The sequence below is a fragment of the Perkinsus marinus genome (genome assembly GCF_000006405.1).
Source record: "Perkinsus marinus ATCC 50983 genomic scaffold scf_1104296944404, whole genome shotgun sequence".
Lineage (NCBI taxonomy): Eukaryota > Perkinsozoa > Perkinsida > Perkinsidae > Perkinsus > Perkinsus marinus.
Genome location: NW_003211409.1, coordinates 480,634 through 501,183, shown reverse-complemented (window position 1 = coordinate 501,183; position 20,550 = coordinate 480,634). Strand labels below are relative to the sequence as shown.

General features: G+C 50.0%; 4 protein-coding genes across 4 annotated transcripts; 3 read left to right on the top strand and 1 right to left on the bottom strand.

The window, feature by feature from the left end:
• The first annotated feature begins 3,671 nt into the window (after window positions 1–3,671).
• Pmar_PMAR001164 (hypothetical protein) lies at window positions 3,672–8,940 on the top strand. The gene is made up of 31 exons (XM_002780524.1): window positions 3,672–3,781; window positions 3,827–4,014; window positions 4,062–4,221; window positions 4,276–4,405; window positions 4,458–4,562; window positions 4,612–4,685; window positions 4,738–4,841; window positions 4,887–5,025; window positions 5,068–5,161; window positions 5,220–5,333; window positions 5,384–5,479; window positions 5,528–5,654; window positions 5,701–5,776; window positions 5,823–5,939; window positions 5,982–6,062; window positions 6,112–6,307; window positions 6,355–6,444; window positions 6,498–6,680; window positions 6,734–6,849; window positions 7,024–7,138; window positions 7,188–7,310; window positions 7,357–7,449; window positions 7,508–7,630; window positions 7,678–7,791; window positions 7,845–7,901; window positions 7,947–8,048; window positions 8,101–8,169; window positions 8,213–8,290; window positions 8,336–8,425; window positions 8,471–8,617; window positions 8,663–8,940. Exons 1-31 carry the CDS (start codon window positions 3,777–3,779, stop codon window positions 8,792–8,794), a joined length of 3,438 nt encoding a protein of 1,145 aa, XP_002780570.1. The 5' UTR covers window positions 3,672–3,776; the 3' UTR covers window positions 8,795–8,940.
• A 77-nt stretch (window positions 8,941–9,017) lies between these two features.
• On the top strand, window positions 9,018–9,502 carry Pmar_PMAR001163 (hypothetical protein; the record flags this gene model as incomplete). Its single annotated transcript, XM_002780523.1, has 3 exons — window positions 9,018–9,091; window positions 9,301–9,380; window positions 9,432–9,502. 3 exons carry the CDS (start codon window positions 9,018–9,020, stop codon window positions 9,500–9,502), a joined length of 225 nt encoding a protein of 74 aa, XP_002780569.1.
• Window positions 9,503–11,168: 1,666 nt separating this feature from the next.
• Pmar_PMAR001162 (Rootletin, putative) lies at window positions 11,169–16,631 on the top strand (the record flags this gene model as incomplete). The annotated part of the gene is made up of 30 exons (XM_002780522.1): window positions 11,169–11,439; window positions 11,493–11,578; window positions 11,622–11,689; window positions 11,733–11,838; window positions 11,895–11,999; window positions 12,048–12,143; window positions 12,195–12,284; window positions 12,339–12,442; window positions 12,497–12,641; window positions 12,684–13,388; window positions 13,448–13,695; window positions 13,756–13,824; window positions 13,875–13,959; window positions 14,007–14,121; window positions 14,168–14,270; window positions 14,315–14,450; window positions 14,497–14,641; window positions 14,687–15,006; window positions 15,057–15,140; window positions 15,189–15,259; window positions 15,304–15,424; window positions 15,476–15,560; window positions 15,607–15,660; window positions 15,710–15,827; window positions 15,875–15,985; window positions 16,033–16,125; window positions 16,186–16,234; window positions 16,281–16,393; window positions 16,442–16,541; window positions 16,587–16,631. 30 exons carry the CDS (start codon window positions 11,169–11,171, stop codon window positions 16,629–16,631), a joined length of 4,041 nt encoding a protein of 1,346 aa, XP_002780568.1.
• Window positions 16,632–17,211: 580 nt separating this feature from the next.
• Pmar_PMAR001161 (Endochitinase 3 precursor, putative) lies at window positions 17,212–18,645 on the bottom strand (the record flags this gene model as incomplete). Its single annotated transcript, XM_002780521.1, has 1 exon — window positions 17,212–18,645. One exon carries the CDS (start codon window positions 18,643–18,645, stop codon window positions 17,644–17,646), a length of 1,002 nt encoding a protein of 333 aa, XP_002780567.1. The 3' UTR covers window positions 17,212–17,643.
• Between the last annotated feature and the right edge of the window lie 1,905 nt (window positions 18,646–20,550).

Genomic DNA, 20,550 nt, shown 5'->3' with positions numbered 1-20,550 from the left:
AATCGCTGACATTGACGGTCAAATTCCGTCCACACTCCCCCACTCTATAGTTCACAGAATCTGGGTGTATACTTGAACTGTATGGGAATAGCCATGGATATGATATTCGAGACACCGAAGTTCAGCAATCGCTGACACTGACGGTCAAACTCCGTCCACGCTCCTCCATTCTTGCGTTCACAGAATCTGGGTGTATGCTTGAACTGTATCAGAATAGCCACGGATATGATATTCGAGTCACCGAAGTTCAGCAATCGCTGACACTGACGGTCAAACTCCGTCCACGCTCCTCCATTCTTGCGTTCACAGAATCTGGGTGTATGCTTGAACTGTATCAGAATAGCCACGGATATGATATTCGAGTCACCGAAGTTCAGCAATCGCTGACATTGACGGTCAAATTCCGTCCATGCTCCCCCATCCTATAGCTCACTGAATATGGGTGTATGCTTGAACTGTATCAGAATAGCCACGGATATGATATTCGAGTCACCGAAGTTCAGCAATCGCTGACATTGACGGTCAAATTCCGTCCACGCTCCCCCACTCTATAGTTCACAGAATCTGGGTGTATACTTGAACTGTATGGGAATAGCCATGGATATGATATTCGAGACACCGAAGTTCAGCAATCGCTGACATTGACGGTCAAATTCCGTCCACGCTCCCCCATTCTATAGTTCACAGAATCTGGGTGTATGCTTGAACTGTATGGGAATAGCCATGGATATGATATTCGAGACACCGAAGTTCAGCAATCGCTGACACTGACGGTCAAACTCCGTCCACGCTCCTCCATTCTTGCGTTCACAGAATCTGGGTGTATGCTTGAACTGTATCAGAATAGCCACGGATATGATATTCGAGTCACCGAAGTTCAGCAATCGCTGACACTGACGGTCAAACTCCGTCCACGCTCCTCCATTCTTGCGTTCACAGAATCTGGGTGTATGCTTGAACTGTATCAGAATAGCCACGGATATGATATTCGAGTCACCGAAGTTCAGCAATCGCTGACATCGACGGTCAAATTCCGTCCACACTCCCCCACTTTATAGTTCACAGAATCTGGGTGTATACTTGAACTGTATGGGAATAGCCATGGATATGATATTCGAGACACCGAAGTTCAGCAATCGCTGACACTGACGGTCAAACTCCGTCCACGCTCCTCCATTCTTGCGTTCACAGAATCTGGGTGTATGCTTGAACTGTATCAGAACAGCCACGGATGTGATATTCGAGACATCGAAGTTCAGCAATCGCTGACATTGACGGTCAAATTCCGTCCACACTCCCCCACTCTATAGTTCACAGAATCTGGGTGTATACTTGAACTGTATGGGAATAGCCATGGATATGATATTCGAGACACCGAAGTTCAGCAATCGCTGACACTGACGGTCAAACTCCGTCCACGCTCCTCCATTCTTGCGTTCACAGAATCTGGGTGTATGCTTGAACTGTATCAGAATAGCCACGGATATGATATTCGAGTCACCGAAGTTCAGCAATCGCTGACACTGACGGTCAAACTCCGTCCACGCTCCTCCATTCTTGCGTTCACAGAATCTGGGTGTATGCTTGAACTGTATCAGAATAGCCACGGATATGATATTCGAGTCACCGAAGTTCAGCAATCGCTGACATTGACGGTCAAATTCCGTCCATGCTCCCCCATCCTATAGCTCACTGAATATGGGTGTATGCTTGAACTGTATCAGAATAGCCACGGATATGATATTCGAGTCACCGAAGTTCAGCAATCGCTGACATTGACGGTCAAATTCCGTCCACGCTCCCCCACTCTATAGTTCACAGAATCTGGGTGTATACTTGAACTGTATGGGAATAGCCATGGATATGATATTCGAGACACCGAAGTTCAGCAATCGCTGACACTGACGGTCAAACTCCGTCCACGCTCCTCCATTCTTGCGTTCACAGAATCTGGGTGTATGCTTGAACTGTATCAGAATAGCCACGGATATGATATTCGAGTCACCGAAGTTCAGCAATCGCTGACACTGACGGTCAAACTCCGTCCACGCTCCTCCATTCTTGCGTTCACAGAATCTGGGTGTATGCTTGAACTGTATCAGAATAGCCACGGATATGATATTCGAGTCACCGAAGTTCAGCAATCGCTGACATCGACGGTCAAATTCCGTCCACACTCCCCCACTTTATAGTTCACAGAATCTGGGTGTATACTTGAACTGTATGGGAATAGCCATGGATATGATATTCGAGACATCGAAGTTCAGCAATCGTCGACATTGACGGTCAAACTCTGTCCACGTTCCCCCACTCTATAGTTCACAGAATCTGGGAGTATGCTTGAACTGTATCAGAATAGCCACGGATATGATATTCGAGATACCAAAGTTCAGCAATCGTTGACATTGACGGGTAAACTCTGTCCACGCTCCCCCATTCTTTAGTTCACAGAATCTGGGTGTATGCTTGAACTGTATCAGAACAGCCACGGATGTGATATTCGAGACATCGAAGTTCAGCAATCGCTGACATTGACGGTCAAATTCCGTCCACACTCCCCCACTTTATAGTTCACAGAATCTGGGTGTATACTTGAACTGTATGGGAATAGCCATGGATATGATATTCGAGACACCGAAGTTCAGCAATCGCTGACACTGACGGTCAAACTCCGTCCACGCTCCTCCATTCTTGCGTTCACAGAATCTGGGTGTATGCTTGAACTGTATCAGAACAGCCACGGATGTGATATTCGAGACATCGAAGTTCAGCAATCGCTGACATTGACGGTCAAATTCCGTCCACGCTCCCCCACTCTATAGTTCACAGAATCTGGGTGTATGCTTGAACTGTATGGGAATAGCCACGGATATGATATTCGAGACACCGAAGTTCAGCAATCGCTGACATTGACGGTCAAATTCCGTCCACGCTCCTCCATTCTATAGTTCACAGAATCTGGGTGTATGCTTGAACTGTATCAGAATAGCCACAAATATGATATTCGAGACACCGAAGTACAGCAATCGTTGACATTGACGGTCAAGCTCCGTCCACGCTCCCCAATTCTTTAGTTCACGGAACTTGGGTGTATACTTGAACTGTATCAGAACAGCCACAGATATAATATTCTAGACACCAAAGTTCATTGATCAAAGTCAATTGATAGTTAGAGCGCAACACAAAGTCTAACTCGAGAGAATCTGACACTTGAGATGACGAGGGCCATAGGTAAACTCAATATTGAGCCAACATCAGTGTGTCCACAACATACATTGATAGTTAGAGCGCTACAGAAGGTCTTACTCGGGAGAATCTGACACTCGGGATGACGAGGGCCATCGGAAAACTCAATATTGAGCCAACATCAGTGTGTCCACAACATACATTGATAGTTGGAGCGCTACAGAAGGTCTAACTCGAGATTATGCTTTAGGCGGCGCCGCAGGCGCCTCCTACTTATTATAGATTACAAGGGCGGGCGAGATTTTTTTTGGGGCCAGGCTTGGGGCCTGCTTAAGCTTAAGCCCACGGGCCATCACCTTTCTGCGCAGAATACTATTTTTCGGGCGCGCGCTAAATTCCTGGCGATCGATCGCAACGGCGAAGCGAGTGCTCATTTTGATACGACCGCAGATGGGGTGTAAGCGTTGATGCTTATTAGTTGTTTTCACCGTCGTTCCTCGCTTGGCTCCCTGTACTACTGTGGCCGTCCTCAGCTTGGAATAACTAGAACCTTGGTAACACAGTCAAATCGGAAACAAAAGCATATTGATATGAAGTAGCATTGACACGCCACACCTTCTCATAGTAGCGGTGGCAGTAGGTATACGTTCGAGCCTGTCGTGGAAAAGCCATCCTTTCCAAAGGAAGAGGAGAGAGTCCTTGCATTCTGGGATGAAATCGATGCTTTTCAAACGTCCAATAAGATGAGCCAGGGAAAACCCGAGTATGTTTTCTACGATGGTCCGCCTTTCGCGACTGGCCTGCCTCACTATGGTCACATCCTTGCCGGTAGGGCAACAGAGGGGAGGGTCCGTTGATCGATAGAGAGCCCCTAGGTACCATCAAAGATGTTGTGACGCGTTACGCCCATCAGACCGGTCATCACGTTGAGCGGAGGTTCGGATGGGATTGCCATGGCCTCCCTGTGGAGCACGAGATCGATAAAGACTATAACATAGGCTCCAAGGCCGACGTCATGAAGTGGGGTATTGCTAAGTAATAAACTCAGGAAGGGGGATGGGGAGCAGCAACGGGAGCTCTTGCTGGTAGCTACAACGAAGCGTGTCGCTCGATCGTTACGCGGTACACTAAGGAGTGGAGGCAGATCGTTACACGATTTGGTCGGTGGATCGACTTCGATAACGACTACAAAACCATGGACCGTAACTTCATGGAGAGTGTAAGTTTACACTGGGCAAGGTTGACCGCGTGGAAACGGTAGCTGCTTCTAGGTATGGTGGGTTTTCAAGCAGCTTTTTGACAAGGGCCTGGTTTATAGGGCTTTCCGCGTTATGCCTTACTCCACTGCCCTCTGCACGCCCTTGTCCAACTTCGAGGTGACGGGCTGAAGAATTCACAATGAGGAAACTGCCGTTGTCGGGTTAGGTTGCTCAAGGTTATAAGGATGTCAGTGACCCATCGATCATCGTAGCGTTCCCTCGCAAGGATAAGGAGAACTCGTAGGCTTGAAGGGCAGTCCCTTTAGGGCAGGGTCAATGCGTCTGTTGGTAGGTATTTGCTTATTTGGACTACCACACCGTGGACACTTCCTTCCAACCAGGCAATCTCTGTTAATCCCCGGTTTACGTATTTGAGGGTCATCAATAAGAAAAATGGTATTGGTCTGAGGGTATGGGAAGGTTGAGTGGCCTCATGTGTAGGTTGTGAGTACATCTTAGCAAAGGACAGGGCGGCTTGGATTTACAAATGCTTGAAGTTGAACGAGAAGACGGACGTCGAGGTCGAGGAGACTCTTCTCGGGACTGACCTTTTGGGCATCCCCTATGTCCCTCCCTTCGAGTAAGGGCCTATCAGGTGGTGGGTTGATGATGGTGATGTCAGTTTCTTTAAGAAGCATGAGCGTCCTGGCAAAACATGGACTGTCCTCTCTGCCGACTATGTTACGGCTGATAGTGGTACTGGGCTGGTCCATCAGGTGGGTTGCCGTCGGTGTGTTGTTACTTCTTGGGAGTTACTTATTTACTTCATTTTAGTCGCCTGGATTTGGTGAGGATGATTACCAGACGTGTGTTAAGAACGGTATCATATCACAAGACGGGACTGACATGAACCTTCCTCTCGATGAGTCTGGTCGATTCACGGATGAGGTCGGCTTGTAGGTTCGCAGTGGCGGTCAGGTATGGGCGTGTGTGGGCAGGTGCCACCCTACCAGGGAATGCACGTTAAGGAGGCTGATAAGCACATCAAGGAAGATCTGAAGAAACGCGGCTTATTGCTCCATAACGGCATGGAAGTAAATTGGGGTAGGGCATATGGGAGGCAAATGACTTGGTTGCTTTAGATTCATTCGTACCCTCATTGTTGGCGATCGGATACGCCCTTGATCTACCGTGCTATCGGCTCGTGGTTCATCAAGGTTGAGGAGGTCCGCGATCAGCTCCTTGCGAACAATGAGAAGTCTGCCTGGGGTAGATTCGATGTGGCGGTCTGGTGGGGATTTTTTATTATTATTAGTACCACGCCACGTTCAAGAGGGTCGATTTAGAAACTGGTTGGCTGATGCTCGTGACTGGGGTGTGTCTCGGAATAGGTAGTAGGGCGGTGTTAGGATGGTGAAGGTAGGTCCGGTTTCTCAGATACTGGGGTACTCCGATTCCTATTTGGGTTTCTGATGACTTTCAGGAGGTAGTGTGTATTGGTAGTGTAGCTGAGCTGGAGCGGTACGCTGGCCATCCCGTCCCCGACATACACAGGTGATAGCAGGTCTGTGATAGTGTGAGTTGATGAGTATGTAGGCACTTCATTGACGACATTAAGATCCCTAGCAAGACTGGCCGTGGTTACCTACATAGGGTGGATGAGGTCTTCGATTGCTGGTGAGGGTGTAGTGGAGGAATGGTTCGGGAGAGGTGGTCTATGGCGCAGGTTTGAGTCGGGCTCGATGCCTTACGCTCAAGTGCATTACCCCTTTGAAAATAAGGAGAAATTCGAGAAGAACTTCCCGGCTGATTTCGTCGCGGAGGGTCTCGATCAGACCCGTGGTTGGTTTTACACGATGACGGTCATTGCTACGCATCTCTTCGATGAGCCTGCTTTCAAGAATCTGGTTGTTAACGGACTGGTAGGCAATCTCGATTGAGTAGATAGCGGAGTAGTGGAGTATGGCAGATTCTGGCGGCCGATGGGAAGAAGATGTCAAAGCGTCTGAAGAACTACCCGGACCCGACCGAGGTGTTTGATCGTTATGGTGCTGATGCGGTGAGCTTGAGCACGACTCGTGGTCTGATTTCAGGGCGCTGGTTGTGGTTTAGGTCCGCATGTACATGTGCAACTCCCCGGTGGTGCGCGCTGAGCCTTTGAAGTTCCGCGAGGAGGGGGTTCGCGACACAGTGAAAGAGGTCTTCTTACCTCTTTATAACGCGTATAGGTTCCTGGTCCAGGAAACCTGCCGTTTTGAAAAGCAGGAAAACACCAAGTTCAGCCCTGACCGAACGGTAAGTTGTTTTTCTGCTCACCAACAATGTCGAGATTGACGCGGTCGTCTTAGTATATTCATGAGTCCAGCAACCCCACTGACCACTGGATTTACGCCGCCTCCCAGGAGCTCCTTAAGTACACCAGGACGGAGCTGGAAGCCTATAGGCTGTATAACATCGTTGGCAAGTGAGTGCTGGAATGCTGAGCTTAGGAGTTACCTTATTGCATGGAGTGACACACGACTTGAAGTAGGAGTGTATAAAAACCGACAAGAATTTACTGATTTTTGGGCGCAATTTTCTTATTGGCGTCGTGTGATTATTGAGCTCGGATGGTCCGGGTGATGGTGGAATCGTTCAGGTTGGTGTCATTCTTGGACGACCTCACCAACTGGTACATACGTATGAATCGTGACCGTATGCGCGGTGGTATCGACATGCAGAACACTCTGGAAAGTCTGAATACTCTGTACGATGTAAGCAAATGGCATCTTTTTACAGCGGAGCGAAGTTTTTTCCGTCTAGGTCCTGCTTGATCTGACGATTGTTCTGGCTCCCATCACGCCATTCATCACTGAGCTCATCTACCAGAATCTGCGATTGGCTCTTCCCGATGAGGATCCTAGGAAGGAGAGGAGTGTCCATTTCGTAGGCCCCCTTGGTGATGGTGTTGGTCCCCACGACCGAGTCGTAGGTTATGATGCCCGACCCTGACGTCCAAGGCTTGGATCCAGCGATTGTTACCGCCCTTAACCGTGTGCAGACTGTTGTGACTATGGGCCGTTTGGTAGGACAGACTACCATCAGCTGAGGGGAGTTGGCCGTCTTATTGGTCCACCATTCAGTTGCGTGACCATCGTACGGTTAGTCTCAAGACGCCTCTTCGTCGCATTCGGGTCATCGCTGAGGACCAGGCCTATCTCGATGATATCAACAGGCTTGAGAGCTACGTTAAGGATGAGCTCAATGTAGGCTGTACCCTATCTGATGGTTGGTCTATGGTTGTGCATTGTAGGTGATGAACTTGGAGACCTCCTCCGATACAAGCATGCTGGCCACTGAGGTCGCTCCCAATTTCCGGGCGCTTGGTGGCTTGGTGGGGAAGCAGATGAAAAAGGTCGTGGCTGATGTAGGGTTATGAGGTCTATTGCATATGAACTCCTCCACTGTTGTTGGTTTCAGATCAAGTCGATGACTCCAGCTCAGATTAGGGAGTTTCAGAACACCAACTCCATACAGGTGAGTTCATTCGAGAGGAAGATTGTTGTGATCGTCGTCCTTCAGATTCAGGGGTTCGATCTCACGCCTGAGCATATCACTGTGACCCACATCATCAAGGATCTCGGGGATGCTAATCTCGAGGCTACAAGTCAGGCGGATGTCACTGTGAGTGCTGGCTCATGGGTGTGCTGCTGGCAAGCGACTGATGTTAATTTAGGTCATCCTAGATTTTACCAAGGATGAGGACCTTCTCCAGTTCGCCTTGGCCAGGGAGATCACCAACAGGGTATGTACTTTGCCATGCTAGGCGTCTGTATCGTTGGATGCAGGTCCAGAAGCTCCGTAAGGAGGTAGGCTTACAGCAAGACGATCCAGTGGAGATGTGGGCCACCTCGGCTGTGAAGGAGGTAGTGTGTTAGAAGACTTCACTAGGAAGGATCGGCTGGGCTCAGGTGAATGAGGTTCTAGAGAAGAAGTCTGAGTACATTGACCGTCTGCTGAGGAGGCCCTTGATGAACGCTAAGGACCTGCAGGGTCATGAGGTTGGTCGGGATGGACGCTTGTACTACTGGCAAAGGTGATGCTAGGTAACGATAGTGTCGGAGAAGCTCGATACGGACAAGGACAACTCGGTCACGGTTACCATCACCCGTATGGGCCCTCACTTCAACATGAAGGCGTTGGAGGCTCTTAGTGGTGGCAATAAGGAGGTCCAGGAAATGCTCAAACAATATGTAGTGAAAGACTGGAGGCACTTAGGACGTCAGGGTTGTGTACAGGTGATTTCGCATTCGGCTGCCGAGCTCAACGCTGGTTTAAAGCCTATCTGTTTAAATGGTGTGTCCTATGCTTTGAAGAAGGATGTTCATTACAGTGCGAATGGCGCTGCTGGTGCTTCTTGGGGCGCTTAAAATGATTAAAAATAGCGGAGCGAAGCGCGTGGAGTGGTAGGATGTAGTATTCGTGCATAATATCGGTTACTGATCAAGGAGAGTTGAGCACTGTTACTCTCGACGGCTTTCAATTCTGAGCATTGGTTCTCTCACGTTTCTTCGACAACATTGAGTGTTTTGTTGGGTAAATCTTGATATCGAGCTGACGGTGTTTCGCAGAGTTACCTTGGTCATTGTCCTCATGGTCGCAGCTGGTGAGGTGGTTGTACGAACGAAGGTGGTGAAGTTCTTTGGGCAAGCAGTGGTCTCTTTTGTGTAATAAGGTTGGGTAGTAGTAGTAGTAGTAGTAGTAGTAGTAGTAGTAGTAGTAGTAGTAGTAGTAGTAATAGTAGTAGTGATAGTAGTAGTAATAGTAGTAGTAGTAGTAGTAGTAGTAGTAGTAGTAGTAGTAGTAGTAGGAGGAGGAGGAGTTGAGGAGTATTCGTGTAACGTGTGGTAGAGCGGACGCTGCTTGGACCCGGCAGGTACACTCTACTTGACCGTAGTTTGACGATACTGGTTGTAGACGGTGCTGCGCCGTCCAATGTGGAGAGCCTAGCTGTTGGTGAGTGACCGCCACATTGGTGGTGATAATAAGAGGAGTCTTGATGATCAGGCATGCAGGGGACGGCGAGTGATGCCTTGGACATGGACCAGCAGAATGTTGGTCTCACTATGGCCAAGTAGAGATGGAAAGCAATAACAGGAGGGCTCCACTAGAGGTCATTATGTCAGGCTGTTGTCGAAGCGCTTCGCTCCGCTGCAGATAATAGTATCCTTCAACCTTGTGGAGGCTGAGGATGAGTTGGTGAACGCAGTCCAGGTAGGTTCGGGTCAACCCTGTCGAACGTGCACTGCTAGTCTTGTGCCAGCGCGAGATCGTTTCGGAGGTAAAATGCAGAGATACTTGGAAAAGTGTTGGAGAAGTGGATAAAGATGTTTCTGAGTAGACAGTGTGGCGGCCTGGTGTGTGTTAATAGGAGGGGCAGGCTTTTAGTTATCTCTTTAGTGATGTTCACGCGTGCAGTTGATCGGCCTTGTTATACTACGCCACTGAGTCGAGAAGAGGTGATGCTGCTGCTTCTGCTGGGGATCGTACTATTCTGGTGTTAGAATAGGATGAGCTCAGAAGTTTACGTAGGAATTTGGGTAGAAGTGCACAGAAAGTGATGATAATTCTCGTAAATTTCCTCAGAATTTTCGTAGTGTCACCAGCATATGTGGTTGACCATGTACATATATTCCTACATTGCGGTGACGGTAGTGGTGTATAAGGTTTTGCGCGTTCCTCGACCGTCACTACATGGGACACAGCCTAACGTGGAGCAACGATCGTTATTAAAGAGGGCGTTGGCGGTTCTAGAGTAGGAATGGAGGGTGATCACGGATAGTGGACTGTTGGAGGTCAGGCCCGAGAGGAGAGACATTCGGCGCCGATTGAATGAAATATCACCGGTAGTTGGGGGCACGGGTTGGGCCTGGTGTGGACCCCTGTGGGCCGCCTCAGCCTACCAAGTCGTCCCCCTGTGCGGCTTCAACGTCGTCTACAACCCCGGCAGGAGCGTCTACGGCCTCGCCAGAGAGCCTTAGGCATGACACTCTTGAGGTGGGCGAATACACACATGGTTTATCTTGGCCAACGTTGGTCCATGGCACATGCATGCTAATAAGGACTGAAATTCTGAGAAATTCCAACTTCTGAGATGACAGCGAGGCAGTTTTGGGAAGCACTCCTCAGTCATCTCGGAACTCGGTTGGGAAATCACCGAGCTCTTCAGATATATATTTCAACGCTAATGTACTTGTGCCTGACAGTAGTGATGCTTAGGCCGTACATTCGACCACGTCGTCAATCCGGAGATCCTCGTCAATGCGGAAATCCCCCGAGGTTAAGACAACGAGCGACTGTCCAGCAGCAGCAGGAATTCTTATGGGGGCGGCCTCATCCAGTGTAGAGTCATGTCCTCGTCCTTTAGTCAAGCGAAGCTCGTCTAGACTGCGTTCGTCCAGTTCTCCTGGCGCGCCGTATTCTGCGTAATTGAATGTGAAAGGCTCAGCGCTGAGGTGCTGGGTCGGGAAGCTTTCGCCGCTCTCGGCGGAGGCAAACACTACTACTCCTCATGCTAAGGTGTTTCTCTCTATCCTTGCCTGTTGTTGAGCTCGGGGTGATGATCTGAGTTTGTTATCTTAGCCATTACCCCTTACCACATTGTCAATATCAAAGATTCTCTATCGGTGGGTATTAGTGGCAGTGGTGGTCCTGCATCTGGCCAGTGGTCAAGATGATGACTATGCTGACTCAACAGATGATGGTACTGAGTCGCTTGACTCCAGTTCTGATGCCGGAGTGAGCATGCCCATGGACGACACTTCGGGCACGTCGATGGGGGCCCCTGGGCCTGGGGCTATGCCCATGGCTAGTGCGTCACCTCCTAGTGCTTCGATAGCCACTGCCCCGGTCGTTTCGGCGCCCACTGCTCCGGTCATCGCGGCTGCTAGTGCTCCGACCACTGAGGAGGACATATCTTTGCAGTCGTTGGGAGCACAAGCAGACGAGCAAGGCGTTTTAGAGATTCTGAGCGAGAACGGTACGGACCCGATAACAGTGAGGAACTTGGAACCAGGTAACTAGGGGGGAGGTAGAGGGTGGAGGTGGGGCGTGTAATTGTCTTGGCAGGAGACAGCTGCAATGATGATTGTCTCCATGCCAAGTTTGAGGCTTTGGAAAGGATGCAGCTGCGGCTCAATAGCTCGCTGGAACCGGTAGGGGTGGCACTTCGGACTGTTGGACATTGGTTGGGTTTAGGTCACTGATCGAGGAATGTTGCACGCGGCCGACTCTAGGGAAAAGTTGGTGGACTTCAAAGGCCGACTGTAATAGTGTTGTTGCTCATGGTTGAGTATGCGTCTCGATCAGATTTAAAGTGGAGGACGTTATTGAAGGTAGAGGAGGTTCTGATACGGGCCTTATTGGTCAAGTGAATGAGGTCAAGCCCGCCGGGGTCTCTATCGGGAAACTGCTGGTAAGGGGCGGCCGACGCAGTAGTGGGTCCATATGTACTGTGTTGTGGTCGTTTAGGATAGTACTATGTCCAATTTATTCGATAACCTAAAGGAGCTCCAGAAGAACGGCGCGCAAGAAATAAGGCTGTCGAAGGACAAGTTCACGTCGAAGATTGATTCGGTAGGAGGGGAGGAAGATGAGGAGGAGGAGTGGTAACGACAGTAGCAGGTGCAAGAATCGGTGGATGCCATGTTGAAGCGCATTGGTAATAACATGGTGGTCAACAGCTACGGTCTGGATGACGCTATGGGGAGGAGAGTGAAGGTAGGCGGCAGAGGTGGCTCGGGCTGAGGCTTTATGATGTTATTCATTCAGGCGGCGACCAACGGGGTAGCGGCCAGTCAGCGAAGTTCAGTGAGAGATGTTGCTGTGGTCGACAGGGGCATCGCTAAGACAGGGCGTGTGGTAAGGCTCTAGGATTTAGCAATGGAGTGGTATGGGTTCTATGATTGGATTTAGGTTGATAAGAGCTCAGCTGAGATCTCAGCTGGGCTCGACGATGCTGGTGATGATATAAAGGAGATCCTCTCCAAAGGGCAAGCCGGCATGAGGACCTTCAATGTGTAAGAGACCACGGCGTAGGGCGGCGGGCGAGAGCTCATGGTCACTATTCTCAGGAATCTTATCAAGGACTTGGATCAGATGACATTGAGGGAACGAGCAGTTCTGAATCAGAAAGTGAAGGCTGCGAAGCGCGCTGGGGATATCAGAGTCGAGCAAGAGGCAAACCAAATGCAGGGGAAGTTGTCCCGGTCGAGTCAGGTAAGCATGTTGTCAAATCTTGGGTCATCATGCTACTGTCAGTTTTTCAATACTCTCACCGCCGATGCGCAGAAGAACTTCACGGCAGAGATTGCCGCTGCTGGCATTGGTCTGGAAGGTGTGGGCAAGTTGAACGATAAGGCCCTCAGTGATCTGTTCGAGAAGATGCAGCATGGCATGGGTCGGCTCTCCCAGGAGGACGCGAGGGCGGTGCTGGCCCAAAATAGGATCACTTTGGAGCTCCAGAAGGATATCGGCTTTCAAGAGGAGCTCGTCAAGCGCATGGGCTCAACTGACGCTGATGCACTGTCCAAAATTTGGGAGGCACTGGGACAGGATTCGGCGACTGCTGAGAAGGTGCTGATGATGATGGCCAAGGGTCTCGAAGGAGATGCCCGTAGTGAGGCCAACAGTATTGAGGCTGATCTGGCGGCAGTAGCATTGAAAAGCAGGGAGGGCGCTCTTGCTTTCGAGCAGGCGTTGAGTGGTGATACTACTAAGCTCCGGAACTTCATTCGCGAGCTGGAGGTGAAGTTGAAACCCGAGGTGGAGGGCGCTGGCAAGGCGCTGAGAAATTCGGAAGGAGTGGTAGAAGGAAATTTGAGGGACGTGATGTTCCGTAAGGAGGAAGCGTTGAAGAGCGTGGGTCACAGTGTTTCGGGCCGTATCGAGAAGGTTGGATACGAAAACGCTAAGACTAGGAAGGCGAACATAGAGAGAGGCAAAGAGGCTCTCAGTGGAATCATGGTAGTAACAATTAGTTCACCTCTTCTCGTGTCACGCGCCACGAAATTCTCAATTTTCAGGGGGATCTTTCGAGTGAAAAATCGAGCGACCTGAAAGAGCTTCTGGAGAGCCTGAAGGAGGACGACCAGGCCCACAATGAGCTCCTTGCCCTTATTGGAACCTCTTCGGTGGATGCTCTCAAGGACATTCGCTATCTTGGGAAGGCGATAAGAGGCTCGGACGTGGCCTTGACGAGCAACACGGTGGGGATGAACAGATTGAAGCAGCAGCTCGTGAAGCTAGCGGGCAGAGGAAATAATGCCCTGGGGTGAGAATTTCGTGGCGCGCGGTCAGGCTCACAGGGGGAGCATACACCTCGGCTGTTCAGGGCTCTGTCGACTTTGCTAACGCAAATGGCCGCGCGGAATGAAGAGGCGCTGAAGACTCAATGGGCTCGGTAAGGTCCCTCGGAGGCACCACTGGGTAGGAAGCAGTGGCCCTTGTTAGGTCCACGGTGATATCTGCTGATTCTCGGAAGGACGTGAGCGCCTTGCTGAATCGGCTGGTCGATGATGCCAAACGGAACACCACAGTAGGACCAAGTCTATATGGGGGTGATAGTAGTACACTTGTTCTCAGGCTAAAATACCCGACTTACTGCGGGCTTTCATCCAAGAGGTACGGGATGTCGAGGCCAGCAGCGCTCAGACGAAGGCGATAGTGGCGGCGTCTGATGATGATGTCCGAAGGCTAGGTACGGTCGATGGGTGTTGGAGGTGGTAGTATTGTATGGTTGGTAGGGGCCAAGCTTCAAGCCAACAGGGCGGAAATGGAGATCTCTAAGAACCGGCTCGCTCAGACTATGGGCAGCCTACTGCAGCACGTCGATGCTTCCGACTCTAAGTATTGCATACTGCTCCTTGTCTTCACCATCGTGCTTATGGTAGGTACCTGTTGGACCTGGCCGACCAGTCGACTAAGTGGAGCCGCTACACCTCGGACCAGATGAAGCACTACTTGGACACCGAGACGAAGGCATTGCTTGACCGCTCTGATATGGAGGGGGTCTCAGCCCAGAGGATGGTAGGTCGACTCACGTTGGTTACTCCTTAGCAATACGCTTGCTTAGTACGCGACGCTGAGCGATATACAGCACAAGCTCACTACTGGAGACGCTCAGCTGGATGCTCGGCTGATGTCGGAGGAATCAGAGCTAACTAAAGAGTCCGAAGCGCACAAGAAGAAAATGGTGGCGCTGGGCAAGCACTTTATAGGTAACATTTTTCTAAGTGGAAAGTGGGTACCTGGACGTGTGGCAGATACGATGGGGGAGGATTCCGAAGAGGTCAAGGACTTGCATAAGAAACTCTCGCGTGTGGTGTCGGTGAACGGCCAAGCGATCGCTGATGTTACGAGAGGCCTTCAGCATGGCCTTAGGAATATCACTGCCGCTATGGTGAGGCATGGTGTTGGAGGTATTCCCGCTGCTGGTCTCATGCGGCTCATGCAGGTTAAAAGCGCGATGGGCGTTAAGCACGACTTTCTCTACGGCCAGGAGGTGTTGAGGAAGATGGTGGAACAGCTGAGGGCGGTGCTGCGTATCCGAGAGCAGGCCGAGCACGAAAGGCGAATCAAGGAGGTACTACTGTGTGGTGCCGGCTCAGTCGCATGTTGATGCGTGTGGCTCAGCATACTAATGCGATCATGCAATTGGTGGCGTTGGCTAAACGGCAGGAAGCTGAGCGAGCTCAGACTGAGGGGAAGAGCGACAAGGTAGGACTGTGCTGGGAGGTGGTCACCTGTGAGCTCTGTGGCCTGCAGGCACAGGAACAGAATGCGAATCAAGTGATAGGAGTGGCGGATATCATCCACAGGTTGATGGTGGCAACAGGGTAAGGAACTCCTTTGTGAAGGGGCGTATGTGGTTCTCTTACAGGGCCGTGGACAACTCGGAGTTGAGCGGAACTCGAGCTGTTGAGGGCGATATGACTAACGTCACCCAACACGCCGATGCAATAGTTGGTGATCTCCGTGGTGACATCGCGAAAGGACTAGAGGTGGGCTATGAATAGTAGTGCAGAATAGTGGCAATTGCTATACCCTTCTAGGAGGCTCGGAAGGCCCACGGCAAGGGGGCGGAAGAGGTCGGCTACAACCTTAGGGGGAGTGTCGCTAATGCAGCGCGTAAATCTGGTAAGAACCTCCCACACACAGCGCTCGACGAGGCGTGCGGTGTCAGGGAACCTCGATCACGAGATGTACGACATGTCCATCGCGACTGCTCAGCAAGCTAGTAAGACGTACCAATAGACTCCCTCTCAGCCCACTGTCATTGCTTTCAGGAAGCGATGGGTCACATCTGGCCGAGAATGCTAGGGACCTCGAGTCGGCGGCAGGGACGGTTGCCATGTTTGGCCATGTCAGTGGCAACGAGCTGCGGGCTCTTTCTCACAATGCACAGTAAATTATCAATAGTTGCATTCCTGTTGAGGTGTGTCCACCTTTAGCGCCTCAAATGAGGCGATGCAACGAGAGATAGCTCGAACACATGGCGTAAATCTTGATCGTGTGTCACGCCTCGATGATGTCGTGAAGACCTTTGTCACGCTGACGGAAGGGTGGGGACGGAGAGCTCGGTGTTGGTGAGCATTTAGTAAGTGGTCAGGTTCATGAACGAGACTAAGGAAACTGTGAATGGGATACGCCACGATTTGAACGACGCTACTCGGCTGTCTTCAGAGCAGCTCTCTCACTCATCGTAAGCTTGTGACTGATCTCGTCGCCCTGTTGCCGTACCCTTGTGGATTCTTGTATTCAGGATCGGGGGGACTGAGATTGCCAAGAGTGCTACGGCCAGGGCTCATGCGGTAAGGGGTGATAATGTCAGCGATCGCTATACAGCATGTAGTGTAGATACTGCAAGCCATCGAGGACCACAGGGCCACCTCCAAGACTATATCGGGCGAACTAAGACGGAGGCTGACCGAACTCGAGGCTCTTAGTATCGAGATGGACCGGAATCAGATGTGACACATGAACGGAAAAAATAGTGGTCAGTGATTGACTCATTTCAGTGTCCAGCAGAATGGAGTCGAGGCTATGCTAGCCGATGCACGGGAGAAGGTTGTCAGGTCGCAAGGAGATATCAAGAAGAGTGTGCATGATTGGATCAGGGTATGTACATTGAAACCAATCGCGGAGACGAAATCGAATTTTCAGGATGCTACTTCTCGTTATACACAACAATTGATTGATGCGTCATGATAAGAAATGTTAGAGAAGGTCAGTTGTGCCATGCATGACTATGCGAACATAGTTGAGATGTTGTTCACAATCCGATACTGGTTGAGTTTGTACAAGTCGAGCTTCGGTAAACCTTTGATCAATAGGAGCCGTAATCAAGGGAAAAACGAAATAATAGTTTTGTGTGTGGACGTTTGAGTAACGGATCAGTGAAACTCATATCGATGTAGAACCCTACGAAGGGACCAGACGAGTATATTGCGTAGTTCCAAGTCGTTGACCCATCTGAGTCGACACGATTGCAGCAAATGGTGGCAGTCATTGTCGACTCATCGTGACACAGTGATGCATATTTTCGCTAGACTTCGAAGACTGTTTTCCAAGAAATTTTCCAAGATGTAGCGTGTGTTTGTGAGAGTTCAAAGTCCAACGCCGACAACACGGCTTAGTTAGACTCGCATCGATGCACATTGGCTCTCGAGGGATCAGTTTTATCAAGTGAACCGTTATGACTCCATCATCCCGATAAACTATCCTCGTAATACAGTAACACGAGTTGGAACCTTCAATGGAAGAAGATGACCTCTACGAGGGATGCAAACAGTCAACCGGTAACATGATGATAATGTGAGCAGAAAATATTTACTGGGAAACAGTGTAACGGCAAAAATGGAATATCTCGCCGTGTAGACTGTGCGAGTATAACTGCTATCACCATCATGTTCGAGCACTAATAATGAGAGCCACGAGCTAACCTGTTACCGGCTTTTGTGCGGTTATGACTCATATGATAAAAGTCATATCCTAGTATCAGTGATCATAAATACCTCATTGCAGCTGGCTGATACGTATGAAACGAGACAACCACTGAGATGTTTGCTGAGTGAACTTTGCAGCATCTCGTTAAGTCGAAGAAGACCGAACGAAAAGTACCTCATCGACAGACACCAGCGTTCATCTTATAAAAAAAATGTCCGTCGTAAAAGTTTGACCTCAAGGCTAAATCATGGAGATAGATGCGATAGAGCCCGCCTCACGAGGCGTACATATTCATACAGCCACAGTAGGGCACATCCGGGTCAGCGGGATCCTCGAAGATAGAGAAAGCCGCCTGGTATGACACCAATCGACAGTTACTTAGCCAGTCTGCATAATCCCAGTACTCTTGAGTGGCAGCCGAGGACTTAGCGTCGAATGCTCTCATGGCCACACAGTCAATGTATTCGCCTGGAGAAATGCGGAAGTAGTCACAGAACGCCTTGTAGTATGCCACACGATTATCTGCTTGTTTGCTCGCATGACCACATTCAAGTCCGCCATTAGTTATCATAACAGTTGCACCGAAGCCTGGGTTCCTGTTCCCAGCAAGGTCGTCGCTATTGGGTTTCCACCAGCCAGTGATAACATCGTGAATCGACGGCTTGGGAGTCTGTGGAGTCATGTCGAACCAGATGGCACTGGCAAAAGCAAGCCAACCGCCTTCATTTGTGATAACACCATCCGGGTGAGAAAGTAAATTTTCAGTATCATTATAGATGACCACTGAGAAAGGCCCATAGTTATAGTTATAGCTGATTTGCTTAGCGCCGCGACCAGAATAAGATTGGCCAGGAGAGCATGGAAACCTGTCTTCGACCCACTTAGGCGATTTCGAGCAGTAATTCCAGCCCGGATTGACCTCCCTATAATAGTAAAGGCCTTGTCGCCATTGTGGGTATTGACTACTTGGGTTATGAGCACCAACCTCTTGAACGAAATGGGCGAACATTGTACTCAGCTCTCGTATACATATCTCGTCTTTATCGCCATTGTTGGGTCCGCCGTCATCACAGAACTTCGGCCATTTCGCCACAGCTTTCAGGAAGTTTTCATAGGAGTAAGGTCCCTTACCCATGCCTTTGCCTTGATTAGCCAACGGAAAGAGGTACCCGAAGGCACTCTCGTTCACCAGACGCTTAACTCGTTGACAGTTAGGAGCATTGGAGATTTCTTGATCGCTCGGGACACCGTCCAAGCGAATGGTTCGCTTCAGCATGTCCTGAGCTACTTCAGGTAGTTGTGGGCGCTTTGAAGGGTCACACTTAGAGTGCGCGAGAACAGCGTGGACGAGGGTGAGCAGGAGAGTTCTCATTCACGAAGCTTAATCTAAACTACGATCCAGGAACTTCTTGAAGGGACGACGTAACTATAATGAACCACCCAAAACACTGGGGTATCTACCTTTAGCGCCTTCTGGACTCACTCCCTGAGGGTGATTTGCTGTGAACTCGTGGATACTTGCGGAGCGTATACCGCAACAAATGTCACAGTGACATTTGTTGCACGGACTCATGACGCGAAGTGACATTATCACTTCGCGTCACGAGTGCGTGCAAGCGTCTCAGAAGACCCAGAAAACGAGCAAACTATCAATAGTTTCCTCGGCATTCAGAGATACGCAGGAAACTACGAAAGAAGACAATAGTCGTCGGAAAGATCGAATTCTAAACAATAATAAGTGCGAGCTCTCAGTGATGGGCGAGCGGGCTCCACCCTCCGTCACGAAGCCCAAGAACTAGTAGTGCTCGAAAATCGACACTCATCTTCACCGAATGAAAAGGTGGTCTTTAAGATAGCACATCATTTACACTTTCCATCATCAAAACTTGCTGACCCCAGCACAGTAGCACCATTGGAGTACGTCACGTGAAGCCGTCAACAACATCTGTGTGGCGCGCACAAGGCCTTGTGCGCAGGTCACGTCTGGCGCAGACGGTCTGCATCTTGCGGATTCTCCCTCCATAGGATTGCGGTCCGAAATGAATCAGTTCCACTCGATATAGGCCCCACATGAAGATGCACAAAATCAGAGAAGCTTTGCGTCCATCCCAACTGCCTCAAACACTATCAACAAAGCCATCATCTAACGAAAAAACACCATAGACATGTATCCGGCCGAGTCCTCGGTCAGATGTCAGCTCATGTGCTTCCCCTTGAATATCTAGTCAACTTGTTTGAGATAAGCTTCTGGCGTCAGCCTTATTCTGATAAATGTACGAACAATGCATGTGAGAACCCTCATCACTTTCCAAGTGCCTTGTTTGTGAACGACACAGTAGCAAACTAGGTTAGACAAACCTGGTTTGTCGAGCTGGTCGAACAGCTCATCATGGACGTCTAACTTCATATATACCGTTGGAGGCTCCTCCCTCACCTTAGCCGACGCTCATAAGTTATGAGTCATAACTTTCACCCCGATAATAAGGGGCACTCCTCTGAACAAGCTCCAACAATTGTCTTATGATAGGACTCTTATTCCCCAACCCCTTCGAAGCAATATTTGTCTGAGATGAATCATTTTGGAGCATAAACCGCAACAACAGGCACTTTCGCATTGTGCGTGCGTGAGTGCGTGCGTGCGTGCGTGCGTGCTTGACGAATTATTTTGACTGAACTACCGATCGTCCGAGGGGATCAGACGGATCGAACGAGTCCTATTCGCTCCGATGTCTGCAGAGAATTTGTAAAGGTACGCCCACAGCTTCAAGGAATATGTGCGAAAACAATTTTTGACGGAAAAATGTCCAACCCGGGAATCGAACCGGGGACTAATCCCAGGGAAAGAAGATTCCCTACCCAATTACGAGGTTTACTCTTGTTCCAAGAGTCTTGTACTATACAGCGCCTCTACGAGGCTCCCCGATGTACTGTAGCCTCATCTTACCTGCTGACGATATGCTACGTTAATCGAAACCGGTCAAACACTACATAACCCCTGACTGTGAGTCCCTTGCAGGGAAAGATGCAGCGGTGAGGGGTGCACGCCACCGACACTGCCAGGTCTACTTAGCAGAGTCTGCTACGTCTAACAGGGTGTTGCCTATCTGGTACCAGATGGTTTCCCCATGGAAGGAAGCTGGTATGCCTCGGTTGAGGAAGCTCTCACCCCCTTCCTCGTGGC